The 26,437-nt window shown below is 39.0% G+C and overlaps 1 protein-coding gene across 4 annotated transcripts in view; it reads left to right on the top strand.

The window, feature by feature from the left end:
• JAKMIP2 (janus kinase and microtubule interacting protein 2) overlaps positions 1-26,437 on the top strand; it is a 131,708-nt gene that overhangs the window by 92,175 nt on the left and 13,096 nt on the right. For all 4 annotated transcript variants that reach the window (XM_070739387.1, XM_070739388.1, XM_070739386.1 and 1 more), the window contains exons 6-14: positions 1,566-1,712; positions 2,458-2,598; positions 11,576-11,632; positions 14,172-14,291; positions 17,610-17,738; positions 19,048-19,131; positions 19,585-19,647; positions 22,916-23,014; positions 24,402-24,500. In XM_070739387.1, the coding sequence (XP_070595488.1) occupies positions 1,566-1,712; positions 2,458-2,598; positions 11,576-11,632; positions 14,172-14,291; positions 17,610-17,738; positions 19,048-19,131; positions 19,585-19,647; positions 22,916-23,014; positions 24,402-24,500 (939 nt within the window). The remainder of the gene's footprint in view (positions 1-1,565; positions 1,713-2,457; positions 2,599-11,575; positions 11,633-14,171; positions 14,292-17,609; positions 17,739-19,047; positions 19,132-19,584; positions 19,648-22,915; positions 23,015-24,401; positions 24,501-26,437) is intronic.

Below are 26,437 nucleotides of genomic sequence, written 5' to 3'. Positions count from 1 at the left end.
AACATGAAAGTGGGTTAATCACTATATTAAGTTCATCATGTTATGGATCTGACTGCTATCTTTCATAATTCATGCTTTGTAGCATTGTGCATTGTGTGAACCCAGGCAATTCTGATTTATTTCATAAACAATGATTAGTTCAATGTATAAAACCAGTCCCTAACAGATAGTCTCTCTTCTTGGTTTCACATGATCAATTTCGAGCACTAGATACCAAAATACAAACAGAGCAATGGAATAGCAACTATTCTTTATCTTAATTTTTTTTAATAGAATAGAATATTATTGGCCAAGTGTGATTGGACACCCAAGGAATTTGTCATTGGTGTACATGCTCTCAGTGTACCTAAAAGAAAAAATACATTTGTCAAGAATTCTTCAATTCTTAGAGGAATGATCAAAAATAAGGCATGACACGGCCTCTCATTCAATGTTATGAGCAGTAGTTAGGTTGGATTCTTATAGAACAGAATAGAATAGAATTTTTATTGGCCAAGTGTGATTGGACACACAAGGAATTTGTCATGGTGCATATGCTCTCAACGTACATAAAAGAAAAAGATACATTTGTCAAGAATCATGTGGTACAACACTTAATGATTGTCATAGGGGTCAAATAAGCAATGAAGAAACAATCAATATTAATACAAATTTTAGGATACAAGCAACAAGTGACAGTCATACAGTCCTAAGTGGGAGGAAAAGGATGATAGGAATGATGAGAAAAACTAGTAGAATAGCGAATGCTGGCTGGGGAATTCTGGGAGTTGAAGTCCAGATATCTTCAAGTTGCCAAGGTTGGGAAACACTGTTCTAAGCCATATTGTAGTTTGTTTTGAAGTTAGTGTGATATACGAATCAACATGATAACTTCTTGAAGAAATAATGTTTTAAACATTTCCATTACAGAAACTATATAAATATATATATATTTATCAATCAGAGTGTACAGTTAGTCCTTGACTTACAACAGTCCACTTAGTGACTATTCAAAGTTATGACAGCACTGGAAAAAGTGACTTATGACTATTTTTCACATTTATGACTATTTCAGCATCCCCATGACCCCGTTATTTGTTTGTTTGTTTGTTTGTTTGTTTGTTTATTTATTTATTTATTATTTGTTTGTTTGTTTGTTTGTTTATTTATTTATTTATTTTATTGGATTTGTATGCCGCCCCTCTCCGCAGACTCGGGGCGGCTAACAACAGTGATAAAAAACAGCATGTAACAATCCAATATTAAACAACTAAAAAAAACCTTATTATAAAACCAAACATACATACAAACATACCATGCTTGACACCTGACTCACATTTATAATGATTGCAGTCAATGGGGAAACCAGATTCACTTAACAGCCTTGTTACTAATTTAACAACTGCAGTGGTTTCTTTAAGAAATACGACAAGTAAAGTTGTAAAAAGGGTTAAAACTCACTTAGCAACCTAAATTTTAGGCTCAATTGTGGTCGCAAGTTGAGGACTATCTATATTTGTGCTAATAGAGGTGTGTACTATAGATGTGTAATCTATCTACCTAGTTAATTAGTATTTTCTTTGCAGTTGAAACGTGTTCGAGAAGGTGAAAAACAATGCAAACCTCTTCTGGAAAGAAATAAGTGCCTCTCTAAAAGAAATGATGAACTCATGCAATCGTTGCAGCGCATGGAGGAGAAACTTAAAGCAATCACTAAGGAAAATTTAGAGATGGTTTGTACCAAGAATTCAAATGAATTCTGTTTTTTATTCATCTGTTTGTTTTCGGTCCTTGGAATATAACTATTAAAGGAAATGCCCTAGTCCTATTTTTATAATAGACTTTTTTGATGTCAGAACATGTTATGAAGAGCTTGATGGTCCCTGAAGTCCAAAAAATTGGGGACCTCTAGTTCAGAGAACCAGTAGCAGACATTTAGTTTAGAGAACTAGTAAATACGACCTCTGGTTGGCAAAGAGTAGAGTGGGAATGGAGATTTTGCAATATCCTTCCCCTGGAATGGGTGGGAATGGAGATTTTGCAATATCCTTCCCTGCCACGCCCCAAGCCAAGCCCATTAAGTCATACCATAACCACCAAACCACACCCACAGAACCAGTAGTAAAAACATTTGGATTTTACCACTGACCCTAAGCATCTGTATTTAGAAGCCCCACTGGACTCAGTTTTGTCTATTTGTTTATAAATACAGTATATACAATATCCATAGTTGAATGCTTAGCTGAGTGTTCTTCCATAAAAAGACATATATCTTCTATTCTCTCAACACAACAGTATTTTAAAAACATACCAAGGAGAGGGGAGGAAATAGCTCTAACATCTATAATTCAATGTCTAAGACAGGTGTTAAATAAAATGTGAGAAATAATATACAGTAGTATGTTATCCAATCAACTAAAAAAAATTAAAAATCTAAAAAGAGATCTGGCTTTCTTGTTTTATTTTTTTGTTGTATAGAAAGAAAAAATGGTATCCCATCCTCCTCTGAAGAAATTAAAATCGCTCAATGATCTTGATCAAGCAAATGAAGAACAAGAAACTGAATTTTTGAAGCTCCAAGTTATAGAACAACAAAACATAATTGATGAGCTGACAAGAGTAAGTTTATTTTCATCAACCAAGAACCAAGAAACAGGTCTTGTAGGATGATATAATTTAAAAGAAATTGCATTATGAGTACCATACTGTACTTTAATATAGCATTTTCTAAACTAGATGCACTACAGATGTGTTGAATTCTACAAAGTCCAACTAATGTGAAATACAATCCAGAATTGACATGTCCGTACTTGCGAGATTAGGTGAATAAAACAAATTGATATCTGGTAAACTGGAAAGCAAAGTCAAGAAGTCAGTATCACATCTATTTACAAGAATGGAAGAAATAGAGGTCCCCACATCTGTTTAAAGGGATTCTCAGGAAATAATATGAATGGTGGCAATAACACAGTGCTTTATTCAGAAATATAATCAGAGTTTCCTACAGTTACAAGGTAATTGTACTGTATAGTAATTGTACTCTATGCCCACTGCTGGAATTCAGATTAAAGCATAATTATGGATATCTATCTAGCTTCCACATGAACTTATTGAATGAAGCAGCTCCCACCTTCATTCTAAATAATTGGAATCATGTCAAATTGCTTTTGGTAGAATATTGTTTAAAAACAAAAACTTGTATCAAATATCCTTTTGTAATTTAAACCCATTATTTCATGTTCTGTTGTCTTGAAATAAGGGAGGGAGGGAGAGTTCTTTGTAAAATTCTCTTCTGGCTTCCCATCCATTTTCAAATGGATAATATTGTAATCCTTACCTTTAAAATTGTCTTTGTCTTGTCTGCTTCTCATTGATCCCCATTTATCTAATGATGTCATTCATAAACCAAAAGGGTGAACAGAAATTGGAAGTAGGCAAACACTGTATGAAGATCTACAAATAAATATCTTGGTAGATTTGCACTAAGTTGGCAAAAGGTCTTCCTTCCAGCATTAATAATGGCATTCAATGAAAAGGTCACTTCTGATCGGCTGAAATGAAGAATAGCCAGTGTTTGTGGATGAAACAACAATAAGATTTAATCAGTTAACAATGAGTTTTGATCAGTTAAAAAAAATACTTGAGCTGTGATATATTTAGAAATCATTAACTGAAGTTGTATAAATCATTATTCTTTCATTTGATGGATTTTGGTCTCTGGAAAAATACAGAATAGATCCTAGGCACCTGAAGTTGAGCCATTCTTGTCTGGAATTATTCCAAACTTATTCTGTAAGTAGGATTTCCAAAGAAACTCTATATGCTACCTCTTTTATTTCTTTCAGATCACCTCTCAAAAGCTTTTTAAAGTGATCTTTAGAATACCCTCATAATGCTTATTGCCATATTATAGCTAATAGAAAGGATAGGTTAGTGGAATAATCCCAATTCCTCCTCATCTGATTTGCTTCTATTTGTGTCCTGTTCAATTGAAAAATTTTTCATGGAACTGGGATTTGAAATGAATTAATGAATCAATCAATCAGTCAGTCAGTCAATCAGTGAAATGCTTCTCTCTCATATCCTTGGGGAGGGGCGGCATATAAATCAAATAAATCAAATAAATAAATAAATAAGTCCATTTGTCACAATCGTATAAAGTATTAATACCTCAATATCATTTATAATGCCTTAATAAGGCCACATTTGGTATATTGCATCCAGTTTTGGTCAAGCAACCAAGATGAGGGAACTGGAGGATAAAACATGAAGAATGGTTGCAGGAACTGGATACACGTCTGTCCGTTTAACGAAAAGAAGGACTGGGGTGATATGACAGCAGTTCCAAAGCTAAGAGGCTGCCAAAAGAAGAGGAGATCAATTTATTGTCCAAAGCACCTGAAGGGAGGACAAGAATCAATGGATGGAAACTTATTAAGGAGAAAAGCAACTTAGAACTAAGGAGAAATTTTCTGACATATAGAACAATTAATCAGTGGAACAACTTGCCTCCAAAAATTATGGATGCTCCAACACTGGAGGTTTTTAAGAAGAGATTGGACAATGATTTGTCTGAAATGGTATAGGGCCATGATGGCGAACTTATGGCACCCATGCCACCGGTGGTATGCGGAGCCATATTGGAGAGTACACAAGTCTTTGATATGTTTCAGCTCTAGCGTGCATGCATGCGCTGGCCAGATAATTTTTGGCCTTTGGCCTTTCGTTCTCCGTACACTTTAGGGAAGCTCCCCTAATGCCCTGGAGGCAAAAAAATCCTCCAACGGACAAACCGGAAGTTGAGAAAATACACTTCTAGTTAACCGTTGTGCTGTTTTTTGCACTCCAGAGGGTTCAGGGTGTCGGGATTAGAAGACCCCCTTACCTTAGACAAGGCGCTCAGCCCGTGAGGAGTGAGCCGGGAGCTTCCAGAGGTGATGAATATTGAAGTACAGACAAGCATGTTCGAATGAACTAGTTATTTTTATTATGAAAGTATAAAAACAACAAATGTCTGAAGAGACATAGAAAAGCACATCCTCTGGCTAGGATGTATGAGAAAGAATAATGTCCTCTGAATAAGGACCTCCCTTCTTCTTGGAGAAGAGACAGGATGTGAGCAAACAGGTTACATCACACAGGAGGAGCTACCTTACTAGACAGAATTAACTCTCTAACTACTGGATGTTTCTCAATGTCATGGGGGCTGGCAATTTCCAGCGTGACACCCCTTCTTTGTCAGTCATCAGAGACAAGAGGGACATCAGGACATCAAGACATCAATTCACTTAAGGCACAATTTGTTGGTGAGGTATTCATGTTGATCAGCTGGCAATGGCTTGTTCAGCAAGTCAGCGATCTGCTCAGTAGTAGCCACATACTGAAATTTCACGAAACCATCTTTCACCTTCTCTCGGATATTTTGATACCGGATGTGAATGTGCCGTGAACGAGCTCCAACAAATTCAGCTTCAGCAATGAATGCAACTGAAATATTATCCTCCATAATAACAATTGGTGTCATAGGACCTTTCCAAATACTATCAATGAGAGGAAAAAGAGACATTAATGCATTACAGCAATCAGAAACACATGCATATTCAGATTCAGTTGAAGAGCAAGAAATAAACTTCTGCTGCCTAACTTTCCAAAAGAAAGGACAACCATTTAAAAACATGATATAACCAGAAGTACTTTTTCGTGTTTCTGTGTCACTTGCCCAGTCAGCATCAGCATAACAAATCACTTCAGGGTACCCAACATGATCTGGCTCAAGGTACAGCTTCTTGCCTTTCGTGAGCTTCATGTATTTGAGCAGCTTCTTTATGCAAGACCAATGAAACGTGGTAGCCTTTCCAACGTATCTGGACAGTAGATTCACACTCAGTGAAATGTCAGGTCTCGTCCAGCTGCTGATGTACAATAGCGATCCAATCACTGACCGGTACAATGTTTTGTTCTCAAAATCAGGATACTCATCTCGGGTTAACCTGTAAAAGTCAGTTTGCATAGGAGAACGACAAGTATGCGCATCAGACATGTTACAATTTTGTAAAAGCTGGTCAACCTTACTTTCTTGTGAAAGAGAGAACCCCTTCTCAGTTTTCTCAAACTGAACACCTAGATAATCATTAATATGCCCTAGGCTTTTCAAGGTGAAATGTTTCTCAAGGCCCTTAGCAAAAGTTTGACTAGTGCTTTCATTGAGACCTACATAAACAATATCATCAACATAAACAAGAACAATTTCATAAGTCTTACCTTGCCCTTTTGTGAACACGCATCCATCAGATTCGGACTTAATAAAGCCCATTGAATTTAGCTTTTGGGATAATAATTTGTACCAGCAGAGGGCGCTCTGTTTGAGGCCGTATAAAGACTTGCTCAGAAACCAAACCTCTCCTTCTCGGTTCTGGAATCCAGGAGCACCCTTGACGTAGATCTCTTCATTCAGATCAGCGTTCAAATAGGCAGTCTCTACATCAAACTGGAAAACTTCTAAACCCAAAGCAATAGCAGTGATTAAGGCAATCTTGACACTTTCATTTCTGACTGTGGGTGAGTATGTATCTGTGTAGTCTTCCGGATAAACTTGAGAAAATCCTTGAGCTACGAGTCTAGCTTTGTACAGCTTTTCTTCATTAGGCTTTTGTTTGACTTTATACACCCAGCGTGTGCCAATGACTTTCTTCTTGTTAGGAGGCTCCACCTTCTGGAACACATTAAGTTTCTTTAAACAGTCCAGTTCGTGTTCCATAGCCTCATGCCATTTTTCTTGTTCAGATTCAGGCAAAAGTTTGATCTGGTGAAAATGATCAGGTGGAAGTGTAAGATTGTTACACATGAAAAGATAAGGAGAATCAGATACTTGCTGTGCAAATCTCTTTGGAGGAGTTCCTTTGGTAGTTCTCTTGGAACGTCTGGGAACGCTGGTCCATCCTTCATCATCATCTCCGCCTTCAAGTTCATCACCAGGGGTTTCCTCGGCAACTGTCGAAGGCTGTTCATCATCTGGAACATCAGGAATATCTGGCACAGATCCTTCGGTATCAGGACTCTGGACACTTTCCTTAGGAAAATAAACTGAAGTATCATTACTATGTATACTGGACCAATTTGTGTCTTCCTCAAATTTGGCTGAATTAGAAATATAAACTCTGTGATGAGAGTCAGCAAATTTGTGGTACTTGGAGACTTCATCAAAGCCGATGAATCTCATTCTTTCTGACACAGGACCTCCTTTTCTTCTTTGTTCAACTGGAATGTTAACAGTGGCATAACAACCAAAAATGTAAATGTTTTGAATGTCAGGTTTCTTGCCATGGAGCAAGTAATAAGGAGTGTCTTGAATGACGCTACTCCATGTTCTGTTAACAATGTAATTAGCATACCTTAATGCTTCGCCCCAGTATGAAAAGTCCACGTTTGCATCCTCAATGAGACAACGAAACATTGTCTGCAGAATCCCGTTCCTGCGTTCGCACACACCATTGTGAGCCGGCGTCCCGGGTGATGAGGTCTGCTGGCGGATTCCATTCCTGGCCATCCATCCTTGGAACTGTTGCGACAAAAATTCGCCTCCACGATCACTTTGAATCCGCTTGATCCAGACGTCGTGTTGGGTAAGTATATCTGCAGCAAAGCCTTTAAAAGCCTCAAACGCCTCTGATTTTTGTTTTAAAAGAAAAACATAGCCAAATCGTGAGTAACTGTCAACTACAGTTAAGAAGTACTTACGTTTACCAACAGTAGGCCGAAATGGACCGACAACGTCGGTATGGACCAATTCAAAGATGCGTGTACAGAGCCGGACAGCAATTTTTGGAACTGGGGAATGACGGGATTTTGCGGAATTACAAATTTTACAATCTAGGTAAACCTTGCAAGCCCCATCAATTGTGAACCCATCAACATATTCAGACATCTTTGCTAAGACGGGGTAAGAAGCATGCCCCAAGCGACGATGCCATCTGTGAATGCACCTGGAATGAAAAGATTTGTTTGTTAACATATGTTTAACATTTTTAACAGCATTAGGAACCTCAGGGGTTTCATTGGTTTTAGGAACCTTTGAACTAGCGGTGGCACCAGGGTTTCTCTCTGGACCTGTGCATTCGCCCTTTGGAACGCTTATACTTACACTACCTTTGCTGGCAGGTTTGGGTTGTAAATAAAAGACACCTTCGATGGGGATGGCAGTAGCAAGAAGTTTGCCATCCTTGAAGATGTTAGAGTCTTTGAGTCCAAAGTTCATTACAACCTTCAATTCTTCTTTCAGGCAATATCCACTAAGGATGTTGTTCTTGGCAGTTGGAACGTAGAAAACATTTGAGATAAGGGAGTCCAGTTCTTTGACGAAGACTTTTCCTTTTCCTTCCACCTTGGAACGTAGATCACCAACTCCATACACTTCTTTGACATCTGTCGGGTGTAGCTCACTGAAGGATTCCTTCCGGTACGCGATGTGTGCCGCTGCTCCACTGTCTAGGGTCCATAACTCACGAATGTCGTAGAGTGGACTCTTGTCAGGAACAATGCTGAGGTGGATGGTACCAACATAAGTAGGTTTCTCATCTTTGGAGTCTTTGGGAGTTGACTTTGCAGCTCCAGAACTCTTTCCTCTGGATCCTTTCTTGTGTGCGCCTTTAGGCTGGGTTGGATAAGGTGGATGATCAGTCTCGCCAGACTTCACACTTTGCACATCAGGAGAAATGCGGGTGTCATCCTTCTTAAAAGGTTTCTGGCGTGAGTACTTTGGAGTACTTGTTTTCTGCTGACCGCCCTTGGCCAAGTTAGATTTAAATGCTGCTGACATAGGTCTAAGGCCAGTGTTCAGCAACTCTGCTTCTTCAGTTAGCATGTTACAGAGTCTCTGAGTAGATTTCTGGGCCATTGGGAGTATGCTGAACTTGTAAATAACTTCTTTCCATTCAGGACCAAGAGAAGTTATAATAGCCGCATTTACTTGATTATCATCATAGCGGTATCCTCTTTCTTCTAAATCTTTATGCATTGTAAGGATTTTAGAAAGGTGAGGTGCAAGTTCGCCCCCTGTTGGAAGTTTAGTATTATTAAACTTGGCTATCAGTATGTAATTGCTTTCATCTGATATTGGCCTAAACATGCCATCTATTGACTGCAATATCTGAGCTGAAGTAATGTCATGTGTGTCATATCTCTGTGACAACTGTGAATCCATGCTCATGAGAATGAGTAGCTTGGCTTTTATGTCAGCTTCCCTTTCTTCTGCAGTCCAGCGCCTTACTGGTGGATTGTGAGCAATCCCATCTATGTCATGAGCCAGTAGGTGCAAATTTATTCTGTGAAGCCACTTCCTATAATTGTGTCCATTAGGTAACAGCACAAACTCACCTTTCAGAACAGAGGAGGTGATGGTCTGTCTTGTTGATGCAGTCAGCTGGACCGCTTGGAGTGGTTGGGGTTGAGCCCCTACCCCTCCTGACAAACCTTGTGGCTGTACCATCTGGGGAAGTTGTGCAGGCATCTGCGGAATAAAAACTGGAGGTATCTGTGATGAAACAGAAGTACCTGGAATAAATGGATCTTTTCTTTGCATTTCAGCAGCCATATCTGCTTGGGAAAGTCCCTGTCTGGCTTCTGGCAATGGTTTTTCCTTTCGGACGTTCCATCCACTAGTGGCCGCTGTTGCGTAACTTGCAGCAGTGGGGGAAAGCCCCCCTTCTCGGCTTGCAACGGCTTCAAACTGCAAATGGACCATTTTTTTATCTTCGAGCTGGGTAGCCCTCCCTTGTTCAAAAGGAATGTGTTCTATGTGAGAGCGTGATGGGAAAAAATGTGTGACCACAGGAGGATTTACGATGTGCCCATGCGTATCTTGGGGTGAGTGGGAGGAATGGATTCCTTCTATCTCTCCCTGTGGAGAATGAGCACGTGAACTGCCTCTCAGGGACATAAACTCCATTTTTTCTGCAAGAAGTTTAAGCTGAAGTTTTTTCAGAGATCGTAATTCAGTCCTGACTTCATTAGCCTTTTTTAAGTAACTGAAATAGATTTCTTGCTGCTCTATAGTTTTCATTGTAGGAAGGTTTTCAAAACGGAGACAGACTGATTCTAAAGAAAGTATCTCCTTCTCATCCTTCTCAATGAGCTCTTCAATTTTCTGCAGATTTAAGGAAGTTCCTTTTATTTTAGCAGAAGTGAGAGAGCTAAAATCATCTAGGTGCCTTGTCTTGGTTTTAGCCTTAACGTGGGTCCCGGATGATTGCGAGGGGAACAGAGTTAACGTCTCCTCCTCCTCATCTTCGCTAGGATTAATGGAAAGACTGCCGGAGGGCTCACCCTGGGTAGATTTACAATCCTTTTCCCTGGTTTCTACATCATCAATGAAGTAAGATTCACTTACGGTTTGTTGAGTGCAGGGGTCAGCTAGAAGAAGTTCCTTCTCACCGTGCAGAGACATTGTTGGATTCCTTTTACAATCGGTTACACGAATTGTCTCCTTGAGTTGGGCCAACTGGTCACTCGTGAGAGAATCAACGTATGACTGCGTGAGAGGATTACGTTTCTTTTTCGCTGGCATCAGGGAAAAATTCCTAGGAAGCTTACGGGGTGTAAGCGGGGTCTATTACTTCAATAATAACCGTCCTCGGCTACCATGTCGGGATTAGAAGACCCCCTTACCTTAGACAAGGCGCTCAGCCCGTGAGGAGTGAGCCGGGAGCTTCCAGAGGTGATGAATATTGAAGTACAGACAAGCATGTTCGAATGAACTAGTTATTTTTATTATGAAAGTATAAAAACAACAAATGTCTGAAGAGACATAGAAAAGCACATCCTCTGGCTAGGATGTATGAGAAAGAATAATGTCCTCTGAATAAGGACCTCCCTTCTTCTTGGAGAAGAGACAGGATGTGAGCAAACAGGTTACATCACACAGGAGGAGCTACCTTACTAGACAGAATTAACTCTCTAACTACTGGATGTTTCTCAATGTCATGGGGGCTGGCAATTTCCAGCGTGACACAGGGAAGCTTCCTGAAGCCCCGGAGTGCAAAAAACAGCACAATGGGCAAACTGGAAGTGCATTTTTCGAATTTCCGTTTTGACCGTTGTGCTGGTCTTTGCACTCTGGAGCTTTAGGAAACTTCCCTAAACTCTCTGGAGTGCAAAAAACAGCACAATGGTTAACCAGAAGTGCGTTTTCTCAAACTTTTGGTTTGCCTGTTTGGGCATTTTTTTTACCATCAAGCTTCAGAAAGCATATACATATGCACAGGGGGCGGCGCATACATGCATGGGGGGGAGAAGTGTGGGCACGTGCACGCATGCTAGCACACAGAGAGAGAGAGACCTTTTGGCACATGAACCAAAAAAGGTTTTCCATCACTGGTATAGCGTTTCCTGCCTGAGCAGGAGATTGGATTAGAACAGTGTTTCCCAACCTTGGCAACTTGAAGATATTTGGACTTCAAGTCCCAGAATTGAAGTCCAAATATCTTCAAGTTGCCAAGGTTGGGAAACACTGGATTAGAAGACTCTCAAGGTTCCTTCCAACTCTCTTATTCTGTTATCTTTGTATTCTGAATGGTAACTGTTTCTTGGTTTTCTTATCTAGGATAGAGAGAAACTTATTCGACGGAGGAAACATAAAAGAAGTTCAAAGCCAATTAAGGTAAATGAAGTTTACATATGATATTGAACAGCACTAATATACAGCATTAAGTTATACTTTATTTCCAGTTCATGAAATAACTCTATTCCTTGTTCATTTCTCAATACATTCAAAAGGAAAGATATCAGACCTCATAGAAAACATATATGAAATAAAGAAAGCATTTGCTCAAATAACAGTAAATCCAGCTGTGCATACTAAGTGATGGAGGCAGGAAAACTAAACAAAAAGACTATCATATATGCAACTCATTGCCAATTTCTTGCTAACATCTGTGGTTCTGCAAGCTGCAAAACTGACTGTAGACCATACTCCATAAGTCCTATCTTTTATGTGAGAACAAAACCATAGTAGTATAAGTGTGATTTAAATTCTCATTGATCAGACTTCTTCATGACTCATTTTGGCAAGTTTTTAAGTGCTGAAATCATCAGTACTTCAGTAGCAATCCAACCTGCTGATTAACCAATTCTGTCAGCCTGGTGTATGATTCATTTTCTTGTTTGATGTTGCTAATTAACTTAGTCTGAATACACTAAAGCTATTTTTAAATCATTTAATTGTAATAGGGGGCTCCAAAAGACAGCAACTATTTTCACAGCATTGCTTGTAAGACCTATAAATGACGTTGCATAACCAAACAAGCAAGCTCAATGAGGAAGCAAGTGGTCTGGGGGCTGGGAATGCTTCCTTGTTTATTTGCATCTCACTTTCTTTCTGTTTATTAAGTCAGTTCAACCTGACTTCAACCGGCCCAGAGAAAAATCTATCTTTGTTGTACTTTATACAGGCCATTTATGCAGAACCTTTGGAGTTGTTTCTACATTGCTGTTGTACATACTCCTGATCAGTGGGAGGAGGATGAAGATATTGAGGACTCGGATTCAGATAGTGTTTATGAATTAGTGGGGGGGGCGGGGTTACAGGTAATAGAAAGAACAGGTGGGAGGCCAGCCACAGGATGGGGCTATGAGTTCAGGATCTAGCGAGGGAGAATCAGCCGCTCGCTGGGTTAACCCTAAATTAAGGAGAGGAATGGGTTAAATACTGTAGTGATGTATTTGGCATGTCAGGGGGTCAGTGGAGAAGAAGGCTGGAGTTTTGCACGTTGCCGAAGGGAAAATGGATGTGTTTTTTGCTGTGTTAAAGTAAGCAAAATCGTTAGTTCTGTTGTTTTTTAAAGTCATACTGTTAGGAAAATAAATCTTGTTAAGTGGAGCAGGAGAAGGAATGTGAGCAATGCAGCTAAGAGAGATAAGGACCGAGTGCCTGTATGGAATGTGTTGAATTACAGGAGAGCAGAGAAATAAATGGAGTTTCTTTATTCATGAAATGATGCATTTAATAAGAGTTATTTGTAATTGTTAAATTTCTACCAGAAACCAGAACAATTGCAAATGCTGAAATTGGAAATAAGGAGTAGAAGGGCAAATTGTCAATGGTTGATATTCTTTTATGCAGTCATCAGTAGAACCATTTGGCTAGTTTGCTGCCTTCAAATTCTAGGTTTTCATAACAAAATAGGATTTCAAAAATCCAGATAATATTACATGGCAGAAAAGAAAGATGGGTTCCTGTATTTCTTTGCTGCCATTTTGTTGTCACCCAGATGTAGCATCTCCAACAAATTTATTTATTTATTTATTTATTGGATTTGTATGCCGCCCCTCTCCAGAGACTCGGGGCGGCTAACAGCGACAATAAAACAGTGTACAATAGTAATTTGGTATTGATGATTAAAAATCAATTAATATAAAAACCAAACATACATACATACATACATACCATGCATAGAATTGTAAAGGCCTAGGGGGAAAGAGGATCTCAATTCCCCCATGCCTGGTGGCAGAGGTGGGTTTTAAGTTGTTTACGAAAGGCAAGGAGGGTGGGGGCTGTTCTAATCTCTGGGGGGAGTTGGTTCCAGAGAGCTGGGGCCGCCACAGAGAAGGCTCTTCCCCTGGGTCCCGCCAGGCGACATTGCTTAGTTGATGGGACCCGGAGAAGATCCACTCTGTGGGACCTAACCGGTCGCTGGGATTCATGCAGCAGAAGGCGGTCCCTGAGGTAATCTGGTCCGGTGCCATGAAGGGCTTTATAGGTCATAACCAACACTTTGAATTGTGACTGGAAACTGATCGGCAACCAATGCAGACTGCGGAGTGTTGGTGTAACATGGGCATATTTGGGAAAGCCCATGATTGCTCTCGCAGCTGCATTCTGCACGATCTGAAGTTTCCGAACATTTTTCAAAGGTAGCTCCATGTAGAGAGCGTTACAGTAGTCAAGCCTCGAGGTGATGAGGGCATGAGTGACTGTGAGCAGTGACTCCCGGTCCAAGTAGGGTCGCAACTGGTGCACAAGGCGAACCTGGGCAAACGTCCCCCTCGCCACAGCTGAAAGATGTTTCTCTAATGTCAGCTGTGGATCGAGGAGGACGCCCAAGTTGCTAAATACCTGACTGAATACATATGATGGACTGTTATCTGTGCTAGAGAGCTAGGCTGGCGGCCAAGTTAGAATGTTTGGCTTTTCTTTACAGAGGCATGTTCTGGACACGGTTTATGGGGGTGATGATGACTCTATGGACTCCGAGACATCATCCATGGCTTCATTCAGGACAGACAGAACACCAGCAACACCAGATGAAGATCTAGATGAAGTAAGGTTTTCGTCCCTATTTTTATAAAGTTAAATAATTAGCAAATGTGTATTCAATTACTTGTTGCACCTGTTGTTATTTTTTTATGTAGTATCCTTCAAAACCTCCATCTGAACCTCCTCCAATTCCTTTTTACTTTTCTAGAAATTCCTTCAATTTCTGGACACAATTCAGTCAAGAAACTCTGTTCTTTTAAAAAAAAAAAACCCACACCTTCCAATTTCTCCCATTAAAATGGACAAATGGACATTTTGTTCCCTCAAAAGGGAATCTTATTTTTCTTTCATTTCTCAGTCAGCAATATTTTTCCTTATAAGCAAAATTCTGCTACAGATTTCTTTAAAAACATTTGCACATACTATAAATTTTGGTCTTCTTCCTAACAAAGTGCATCAAAACAAACTTTGGAACATTTCTTATTCTTTCAAATTTTCTACTTATTCTATATACTTTATTATATACTATATACCTTTATATCCTCCTCAAATCCAGCCAAAAATATAGGCAAAATTTGAATAATCTTTTTTCTAATATCTTTACCAGAACCATTCTGGGATACAGTGATCCCTCGAGTTTCGCGATCTCGATCTTCGCGAAATGCTATATCGCGATTTTTAAAACAATATTAATTTTTTAAAAAACCACTTCCGCGTTTGGCTTCAGGACTCAGCTGGGAAGCGGCGCGGCTGTTTTAAAAGGTCGCAGCCGGCCTGGGGGGCTTTCCAGCACCCCCCCAAACCTGGGTTGGGGGTTTGGGGGGGTGCTGGGAAGCCCCCCAGGCCGGCTGCGACCTTTTAAAACAGCCGCGCCGCTTCCCAGCTGAGTCCTAAAGCCAAATGCGGAAGTTCGCCTTTGGCGTTTGGCTTCAGGACTCAGCTCGGAAGCGTCGCGGCTGTTTTAAAAGGTCGCAGCCGGCCTGGGGGGCTTCCCAGCACCCCCCCAAACCCCCAACCTGGGTCTTCCCGGCCGCCCACGCAAAGGGGAAACCCCGGCTCCTCGCTGATGCCTGCTGCTCGCCCGCCCGCCAGCAAGAGGGGGAAGACCCAGGGAAGGTTCCTTCGGCCGCCCAGCAGCTGATCTGCTCGGTAGCGCAGCAGCAGCGAGGAGCCGAATCGGGGTTTCCCCTTTGCGTGGGCGGCGAGGAACGCAAACTCCACCATCTACGCATGCGCGGCCATAGAAAAAAGGGCGCGCATGCGCAGATGGTGTTTTTACTTCCGCAACCCTACATTGCGAAAAATCGATTATCGCGAGGGGTCTTGGAACGGAACCCTCGCGATAATAGAGGGATCACTGTACTCCAAATTTCAATCAAAATTTCTTCACTCTCTAAATTCCAATAGAAACAGGTTATCTAGTTCACTTTTCAACACTCTTTTCATAACAGAATCTTATTCTATTCATAATATTCATTCTATTCAATTCTATTCAGAGAGGGGTGGCATACAAATCTAATAAATCTATTATTATTATTATTATTATTATTATTATTATTATTATTATTATTATTATTATTATTATTAACTTCCACTTTGCATTGATTTATTTTACAAGTCCAGGCATTTGTTTTATGGAGCTTTCCATTTTCTCAACTTCTTCTTTCATCTCCTCTTCCATCTTTACAAATCTTTCATCCATTCTTTTTTTAAAAAGCTGTCAGTTTAGCATCAAATGATTCAGCTAGTAGTCAGTTGCTCAAACATTTTTTGAAGCAAACCTGGTATAATCCCTCTCTCGCAGGTTTCTCTAACAAGTATCCTCTCTATTTTTGCCACTTTTCTGGTGGTTGCTATCAGTGTTCCCTCTAATTTTTTGGGGGGGTGGGCGGAAAAGTATAGTGTCTGAGCGGCAGTCCCTTCGGGACTGGGCGGCACAGAAACAATAAATAAATAAATAAATAAATAAATAAATAAATAAATAAATAAATAAATAAATAAATAAATAAATAAATAAATAAATAAATAAATAAATAAATAAATAAATAAATAAATAAATAAACAAACAAACAAACAAACAAACAAACAAACAAACAAACAAAAAACCCACCCTGTTTTGCCTCAGAGAATTTCAAAATCAAATACTGTACTGTGTGTCTATAACAGTGAGCTCATAATAGGGCAACTCTATCAATATCAAAATGCCACTTAAATAGTTGAGCTAGTTTCAAACTAGATTTTGATTTTCTTTCTCTCTTCCTTACTCCCATTCTTTTTTTTTCTCTTTTCCTTCCTCTCTTTTTTCTATCTGTTTCTCTCTCTTCCTCTCTTCCTCTCTCTCCTTCCCTCTCACTCTTTCCCTCTCGGCTTCTGGGCAGGTTTGGAAAACTCTGAGTTGATGATGATTTTTAAGTGAGCGATTGCTCACTGCTCAGCTTAGAGGGAACTATGGTTGCTATTACTATTATGAATTAGAATTAAAGAGAAAAGGCAAGCTCCCTTTTTTTTCTATGTTGTGTTTCTGTGTCTTTATTACTTTCAGCTCAAATGGAACTCCATAATTATAGTAAACATCCTGTTCTGTTTCAAATTACTTTTCTTTTGTTTTATAAAATCCACCAAGTGTCAGCACTATTTAATAGTAACCAAAAAACATTCCACAAAGGATCTAGTTCATTTGTCAATTTAATTCCAATTAATCCAAAAGCACTTTATCAAAAACAATCTTTCAAAATAATTATCCTTTATGTATAAATTTATATTCACGCCCTCCTTCTTAAGCTTTTTGCAACTAGTCTTTAAAAACTTTTTGTAAAACTATTCCAGAAGGAATGACTCAGCCAGGATTATTTTTTATCCTGCCAACTCATAAAATCTCTCTTTAGCTGTAAATTAGTTACATCTGACGTTTAGGAAATTAGGCTAGTGCAAACCTTATGTTCATAGAGGCTGCATTATGACTGTGAGCTTCCACAACTCCCAGCCTAGCAGTTCATAAACTGATCTTAGTCCCTGCAGTCTACTTACAAGGAACAGGTATTCTGTTTGCAAGTCAGAGAACTCATGATCTCTCCTTTATGGGTGAAACTGCGTCAGCCAGAATTCATGTCTGGTTGCTGATCTCTTCTACAGTGTCTTCCCTGCTTCTTCAGAGACATCTAGTTCACCATGCCTGGAAGCTCTCTGTAAATGGTTTCTTAACCTGTGTATTAGAGAATACAATACTTAAATGTTGTATTCTAATTCTTAATGTTGTAATTGTAATGTTTACAATATTTTTCTAACATAATAACTCTTATTGTGATACGATCTATTCTTACACATTCTATTTTTTTTTACAATACTACACTTAAAGGTTTATCTGAAACTTTCTCTTTTTCAGAGCTTAGCAGCAGAAGAATCAGAGTTGAGATTTAGACAGTTAACAAAAGAATATCAGGCCCTGCAGAGAGCCTATGCGTTACTGCAAGAGCAAACTGGGGGCATCATAGATGCAGAAAGAGAAGCCAAGGTTGGTATCTGTCATCCAAGTACATTCCGTAAACATGTATGTGCATCTATCCGCTTCACTACCTTATTTCTAATTCATTCAAACAACCTACAGAAAAACCACAAAAATGTCCATGTAATCGGATAACAATAGCCCTTCATGGCATCGGACCAGAATATCTCCGGGACCGCCTTCTGCCACACGAATCCCAGCGACCAGTTAGGTCCCACAGAGTTGGCCTTCTCCGGGTCCCGTTGACAAAACAATGTCGATTGGCGGGACCCAGGGGAAAAGCCTTCTCTGTGGCAGCCCCGGCCCTCCTGAACCAGCTCCCCCCAGAGATCAGAATTCCCCCCACCCTCGTCGCCTTTAGTAAGCTCCTTAAAACCCACCTCTGTCGTCAGGCATGGGGGAACTGAGATATCCTTTCCCCCTAGGCCTATACAATTTATACATGGTATGTTTGAGTGTGTGCTTGTTTGGTTTTTAATAAGGGTTTTTTAGTTATTTTAAATATTAGATTTGTTATATGCTGTTTTTATTATTATTGTTAGCCGCCCCGAGTCTACGTATAGGGGCGGCATACAAATCAAATCAAATCAAATCAATAAATAAATAGCACAGATTATAAATAAATAAATAAATAAATAAATAAATATTAAGGTTCCAAGTAGTACATCCCATTCAATAAGAACTCTGAGACAGGCACGTTCCTTAAATAACACTTTATTAGGACATATCAAATTGGCATATTGCTGATGGAAAAGTTAGCACCAGTTTTCCCCCCCAATTAAAAGTAAAACTTCATCACTTCCCCCCAGAGTCTCAGTCACATAGTCCAATCAGCATGCAGCCCAGTTGCTAGATGACCTCCATCTCCACCTTGTGGACATCTGCACAAATGTCCTTGATTCCCAGGGGAAATAATTTTATTTAAGTGAGAACGCCCCAGCTAATCTCTGCACCACCCTCTTCCTGGCTCTTTACTCAAGGTTGTGTCAGCCCTGAAGCAGTGAGAAAAGAAACCTGTCTAGAAATTACAAAAAAGAAAATGGTCGCAGTTCAGCCAACTTCAGGGTTGACAGTAATAAAGTAAAACATGATAAGAACTGCCACAGAAAAAGATGCTACTTAAAAAACATAGAGTATAATGGAGCAGGGCCTCAAAACTCAAAGTATTGTGAGAGTTACAAAAGGACTATTTCATTAGCACAAAGCAGCAATACAGCTGCTTGCCAGAGGAACAGAGTGGACTAATTAAAGATGATCTGAAATACAGGAAGTTTGATGAGATCTAAAAACATGAAAACATTTTTTTCCTTTTTAATAGGCACAGGAGCAACTACAAGCTGAAGTCCAGAGATATAGAGCAAAAATAGAAGATCTTGAAAAAACACTGGCCCAGAAAGGACAGGTAGACACTTTACAAAATATGTTTTTTTTTCTCAATTTCTTTTAAAATTATTAGAATTAATTTTTTATCTAGGAAAGACACATTTTTGCACCTATGAATCAAGTATCTGAAAGGATGCCTGTAAACAATTAGAAATAAATACGTATATTAAAGTATTTTGCTATGTATACTGTAGATGTTCTTGTGGGAATTGCAGCTACTTTGACGCTTCCAATAATATCCAATAATAATTGTTTCTATTAATTTAGCAGAATTATTTAATTGTTTTAGCATTTTTTTCATTGTGACAGAAATTTAATCATAGTTGTCAATATGATTCAATCGATTCATAGTTCAGACATTTAGTGAATGTAATTTTATTCACGGTAATTTAAATTGATTTAATTTAATAAAACCAACTAAGAAAGCCATATATAAATATCTCTTTATATTTTATTCTATTTCAAAAAATAGGACTCACATTGGGTAGAAGATAAGCAACTTTTTATTAAGAGGAATCAAGAGCTTTTGGATAAGGTATGTTCATACTTGAATTATTAGGAAAGGGTTGCTTGTCTTTTTGTGTTGGGGGACACATATGGAATTCTGAGAACACTTTGTGGATATCCTCAAAAAATAGTAATAGCAATAGCAACTGGACTTATATACTGCTTCACAGTGCTTTACATCCTTTCCAAATGGTTTACAGAGTTGGCATATTTCCCCCAATAATATTTTACTGACCTCAGAAGGATGGAAGGCTGAGTCAACCTTGAGCCTGGTGAGATTTGAACTACCAAATTGTAGGCAGCTGGCAGGCAGCAGAAGTAGCCTATAGTACTGCTTTCTAACCTATGAACTAGCTCAGCATTTAGCATTTAGGAATAGATTTATCTACAATTTCATAGTGCTTCACAGCCATCTCAAAGTAGTTTATAGAGACAGCATATTGGCTCCAATAATCTGGGCTCTTATTTTACTGACCTCAGAAGGTTGGAAGGCTGAGTCAACTTTGACCTGGTCAGAATCAAACTCCAGATTGTTGGTAGAGTTAGCATGCAATTCTGCAACCTAACACTTTGCCACCAGGGTTCCTACAAGGTGACTACAAAGTGATGTTTGCCTTCTTCATTTCTTTTTAGCTTAATTTGTCTTCTTTCTGGAAGGTGGCCTACTTCCAAACAAAGCACTGGGCTACATTCACCCACAATTTCATTTTGTAATAACATTACTAAGACTGAGGCCCAGAGAGAAGTTGAAATTATTGTGCTTAAGGCAAGTGCTTTGGTTTGCAACATACCAACTTCCTTTTCTTTTAATTGAAATAATTTGGGAGAGGGCAAGAATTCTGCTGGGTACTTTGTACTAACAAATATGATACTGTGAGCTCAGAGTGGTGTTTAGAACTGAAATTTCTGTACATTATTTAATTCCTGTACCTTATTTTGTCCCAGAATCAATTCAACATTCTGACTCCATAAGACGACTCTGCTAGTTCCCTTATAATTTCACTAAATGATGACACACACACTGGATTAAATTTAGCCATTTTTAGATTAATCTATTGAAACCTGTTAGTCATGGTTAACTAGGAAATGGAGCACCTACCTTATGAAACCAGGTTACATAGAAACATAGAAGTCTGACAGCAGAAAAAGACCTCATGGTCCATCTAGTCTGCCCTTATACTATTTTCTGTATTTTATCTTAGGATGGATATATGTTTATCCCAGGCATGTTTAAATTCAGTTACTGTGGATTTATCTACCACGTCTGCTGGAAGTTTGTTCCAAGGATCTACTACTCTTTCAGTAAAATAATATTTTCTCATGTTGCTTTTGATCTTTCCCCCAACTAACTTCAGATTTGTCCCCTTGTTCTTGTGTTCACTTTCCTATTAAAAACACTTCCCTCCTGGACCTTATTTAACCCTTTAATATATTTAAATGTTTCGATCATGTCCCCCCTTTTCCTTCTGTCCTCCAGACTATACAGATTGAGTTCATTAAGCCTTCCCTGATACGTTTTATGCTTAAGACCTTCCACCATTCTTGTAGCCCGTCTTTGGACCCGTTCAATTTTGTCAATATCTTTTTGTAGGTGAGGTCTCCAGAACTGAACACAGTATTCCAAATGTGGTCTCACCAGCATTCTATATAGCGGGATCATAATCTCCATCTTCCTGCTTGTTATACCTCTAGCTATGCAGCCAAGCATCCTACTTGCTTTCCCTACTGCCTGACTGCACTGTTCACCCATTTTGAGACTGTCAGAAATCACTATCCCTAAATCCTTTTCTTCTGAAGTATTTGCTAACATAGAACTGCTAATACAATACTCAGATTGAGGATTCCTTTTCCCCAAGTGCATTATTTTACATTTGGAAACATTAAACTGCAGTTTCCATTGCTTTGACCATTTATCTAGTAAAGCTAAATCATTTACCATATTACAGACGCCTCCAGGAATATCAACCCTATTGCACACTTTAGAGTCATCGGCAAATAGGCAAACCTTCCCTACCAAACCTTCCCCTATGTCACAAACATATTAAAAAGAATAGGACCCAGAACAGACCCTTGTGGCACACCGCTTGTAACCTGACTCTGCTCAGAATACTCGCCGTTAACAATAACTCTCTGATGTCTACACTTCAGCCAGCTGCAAATCCAATGCCTCGGTCTCTTCGGCCTTGAAAGATAGCATTTAAGAGGTGACTTGATCAAAGTGTATAAAATCATGCATGGGGTAGAAAAAGTGGATAGAGAAAAAATATTTTCTCTATCACACAATACTAGGACGAGGGGGCACTCCCTAAAGCTCATAGGTAAAGTGAGGACAAATAAAGGGAAACATTTCTTCACCCAGAGGGCCATTGGTTTATGGAATTAACTTCTAGAAAAGGTCGTGACAGCTGTCAGCTTGGATAGCTTCAAGGTAGGATTAGACAGATTCATGGATATCAAGTGCATCAGTGGTTATTGAAACAGATGTCCAAATGCGCTATGTTGGTTGAGGCAGGCAGGTACCATTTGTTGGGGGTCAAGGGAAAGGGAGGGGTTTGCCTTCTCTTTCTGCTCAAGATCCCCATGTACAATTTGTGGGCCACTATGTGACACAGAATGCTGTACTCAATGGGCTTCTTTGGCCTGATTCAGCATGGCTTGTCTTATGTTTTTATGTAACTTCTCCCATTTATTTTATAAGATCTGTTCTAGGCAACAGTCTATTAATTACAACATTTAGGAGTTGAATAAATAATCAGTTCTAAATAATAATTCAGATTTTTATTGCACCGTATGATTGAAAGTATCTTGTGTTAGTATTTTTTTGTATTTTTGCACAAGGGTCTTTCAGACTACTCATTTTTCTTGAATGCTAACCCTTATAGTATAAATATAAGTGTAATTAATAATGTAAAATTTAAAAATAAAGGTGCAGAATCATCAAAAATAATATGCAAAATTATCCTATAAAAGTTTACTATCTCAACCACAGGTAATCAATAAATTTCCAAAGTTCTGAATCAGCAAATATGAATCCTTTTGTTATTTGCCAAGTTGTTTTTGATGTATTCTTTCCATAATAAGATAATTATTCCTTTAGCATATGAATTATGACATTTATAGATACAGTATTATGCTTCCCACAAAAAAGCTGACAATAATATTAAAATAACTGAATAGCTTGCTTCCTCGGTGATTGAGCCTTGTAGGAGGGAGCAAAAACAGCAGTGGTCATAAATGTCTAAATAAGTATGTCTTGGAATCATTTCCACAAATTATATATTTAGATCTTTTTCTAGATAGAAAAATTGGAAGTAGAGAACAATCGACTGCAACAGGAGCTGCAAGATGCCAGAGATCAGAATGAACTCTTGGAATTTCGAAATCTAGAACTTGAGGTAAGAACTTACTAATTTGACTCTGCAGGACATCTTAAAGGACAAAATATTACTGCAATCATATGTTATTCCAAATATTTTCTTTCATATAAATTAACCTGCTCTCCATGCATTTTATATTTATAAATTAAGTTAATTTCTTATTTTTTAAAAAACAAAAAGATTCAGTTATATGAAAGGATAAGAAAATTGAAATTTTTATCTTTTTGCCTGAGAAATTTGGATTCAGAACAAGTCATAGGCACTTGGTGCTCAAAACTGCCTCAATGAAACCTAATGTTATAAGCCATGTTGTATTGTTAGGCTGTTGAGCTCCAAGCTACGCAATTTGATTGCAAATGTTTTGTCACCATTCAAGGAGACATTGTCAGTACATTTTTAGTAGTACTCATATGTCAGAACAAAGGTCTTTAACACAAGTCTTTTTTATGTAAGTAGTCTGAATGTTGTTTGTTCAGTTATTTCTAAGTTGTGCTTTGTTTTAGAACTGTTTGATTGGCTGGCTGTAGTTGCTGGACTATAATTAAGTATAATATATATTCAGAGCACAAACCAACAGCCTAACTACCAACCCGAGCAACTAATACTGTATTCAAATACATTTTAACCATGTTGTATAGTGCTTAAAATTGGATTGGACAAGGAATACTCAAGTTCAATTTACCCCTAAGCATGGAGAAACTTGGGTGATTTTTAGACAGTCGCAGTTTTTAAATTTGGATTATTATTTGGAGATAAAAGGAATGCTTTTAAGCATCCTTAAGTATTTGGTGGGAATGGGGATGGTATACATACAGATTTAATAAATTATGTAAGTCTATTCACAAAACAGTAATGTGAAGATCATGGGGAAATTTTTCCCCAAAGGTGAGAAATAAATAGCTCTACCTTGGAACCAAAAATATTTCAAACGTTGTGCCTTGGGACAATGGAAATTGAAAAATATTGATCATTCATAGGCAAATATATCTCCCATTCTGAATTTAAAGAAAGACAACCCAACCGGGGTATGCCAATGCTAAAGGAAAATGGAACTAAGTCCCCTAGTTTATCCTGAGCTCAGAGTAAAACCTCAGATGTTTTGTTCTGAGGAAAAAAACATCAAAAACAACCAGGTCAAACTCACAACCTTGAAAGGTTCTGAGAACTGCAACAAACAGAATAGAGATAGCCAATCTTAAAACAATATTCTTTTCAGTTACAAAGTGTAACTATACAGTGCAACTTATCCTAAACAATTTCTGCCTTAAGTATGGCAGAAATTTTAACCAAAAGAATATTCTTTCTGAATCAACTAGGTTTTGCTCCAAAAGCAAAATACGTTTCAGGAAGGAAAAATCAAACAAAAAGAAAGTATTAAATGTTTTACCTTCTCTTTTGTTTTAAGGAAAGAGAAAGAAGATCTCCGCCTTTTAATCTACAAATCCATCCATTCTCTGATGGTGTAAGTGCTCTACAAATCTACTGTATGAAAGAAGGTGTCAAGGTATGTTATCATGAGGGCACTCATAATAATTATGTTTTTTTAGTATGTGACATCATATGTGTTGGTGGTTTTCAAAAAAAATGGAGGGAAAGGGAATAGGAGATCAGTTCTGTCCTTTGCCTACAAACATTCAAGACAATTTATTTATTTTATTTGTTTGTTTGTCAAACATGTATCATGTTTTCCCCAAAATAAGACAGGGCTTTATATTTTTTGAACCACAAAATATGGTATACCCCAACATGGTATTCCTGATTTAAAGAAATCTTTTTCACGTTTTACCCTAAGAGGCTATGCCGGTGCAATGAACCTCACAAAGATTCATTTCTGGCAGAGTTTTGAAGATTTCTTGCATGTAGCCTGTAGCCAAAAGGTTCCTTCTCCTAATGCTGTGTCTTACGTGCACTCTTCCTCCCCCTGCCAAGAGAGAGAGAGAGAGAGAGGTGCACTTTGGAAGAGACAAGGAAGCATGTTCCTAGCAGCTTCTGCCACTAAGTGCAGGTAGATGTTTGGTTGTCAGCTCGGCTTTCTCAGGCAGAGGTAAAAAGAAAGGGGGTGGAACTACCATTCAAAACTTTTCTGAGCAATTCTAGGGCGAAAGCCCACTGCTGAGCAAGGGAGGGTCCCCTTGAACTTGGACTTGAACTTGACCCTCTCTTGCTCCATGCCAAGCACATGCATGTGGGGAGGCTCACCCACCCAGTCAATCGTCTCTGGGCATGCAGTGAGTGAGCCCCAAGGGCATCTTGCCTCCATATCCGGGCCGACCTAGCCTTATAACCATAGCGGGAAGCGGCCCATCACCTTCCAAAAGGAGCCAAAAGGAGATCACACAGTTGCTGTTAATTCCAATTTTCCACCCTTACCGCCTCCCTGTGACCAAAGGGATAAAAGATAAGCAGAAGAAAATTGCTGACCAAATTGACCTAATCTTATAGGATAAAATTGCTGAACACCCCCTAACCGACCCCTTACCAACTACCAGTGTGGAGTAGGCGAAAAAATGGTTGAAAACTAAAGCGTTACAGCCGCCAAAAATTCCTACTTAGCCGCGATACGCAACCAACAGTTGCACTGCGTAAAGAGAGGGCGGGTGAGTGCCTACAAGTCAGGCCGGTGGCAACAGAGAAAGAGGAGGTGAGTGGCGCTCCACCCCTTTTATACTGGGGATGCCACTTGCCTCCCGGAAGCACGTCATGCCTAGCGACGTGTGCGGGGCATGCTGGGAAGGGTAGGGGGGCACGTCATGAGCGCGTGCCTCCTACACCCCCCCCATTGCCCATACAATGCCGCCAGACTCCGTTGTGCTCCTGCCACCACCACAAATGCCACCGGCCTAAAGGTGGCCAACGGTCCCTTTTCTGCAATCAAGTTTGGAGCAGTTTACATTAAGTTTGTATCTATTGTATGCTCATGTATTATTGTGGTTGAAGCTGAAGTAGTCATTGACAGGTATGACATTGTGGCAGATGATTTTCTGAACTACATTTAGATCAGATCAAAGTCGACATAGTTCTAAATTGTCTAAGCCCAAAATTTCAAGTCCGTTGGAATAAGATATTCTGTTTCGAGCAGAGGAATGGAGGACTCTTCTTTCTATAAACATTTCTATAATGTTTATAGAAGCTTGTGTATGTAATCTACAATTTGCTACTCAAGTTAAAAATTAAATTCCATGCATAGAAGATTCTTAAAAGTATAGAAAATGGGTTGTGATCCTTCTTCTATTGTACATTGAAGAGCAGGTAATGTTTTGTTAACAAAGGATGTAGAGCCTGTAATTTTGAACATTCTAAATTTATTGCTGACAGTTTTACTGTAAATAATCCATTCATGATTTATTGTGTATGTGCAAGAATTTGAAGCAGTTTAAGAATTTACACCTACTGATATTGTACTCTGTGCATTGTTGAATTCAAAAGGCCTTCTAAGCAAAT

Source organism: Erythrolamprus reginae, chromosome 2, assembly GCF_031021105.1.
Source record: "Erythrolamprus reginae isolate rEryReg1 chromosome 2, rEryReg1.hap1, whole genome shotgun sequence".
In the NCBI taxonomy this organism is placed as follows: domain Eukaryota; kingdom Metazoa; phylum Chordata; class Lepidosauria; order Squamata; family Dipsadidae; genus Erythrolamprus; species Erythrolamprus reginae.
This window is presented reverse-complemented; position numbering and strand designations above follow the sequence as displayed.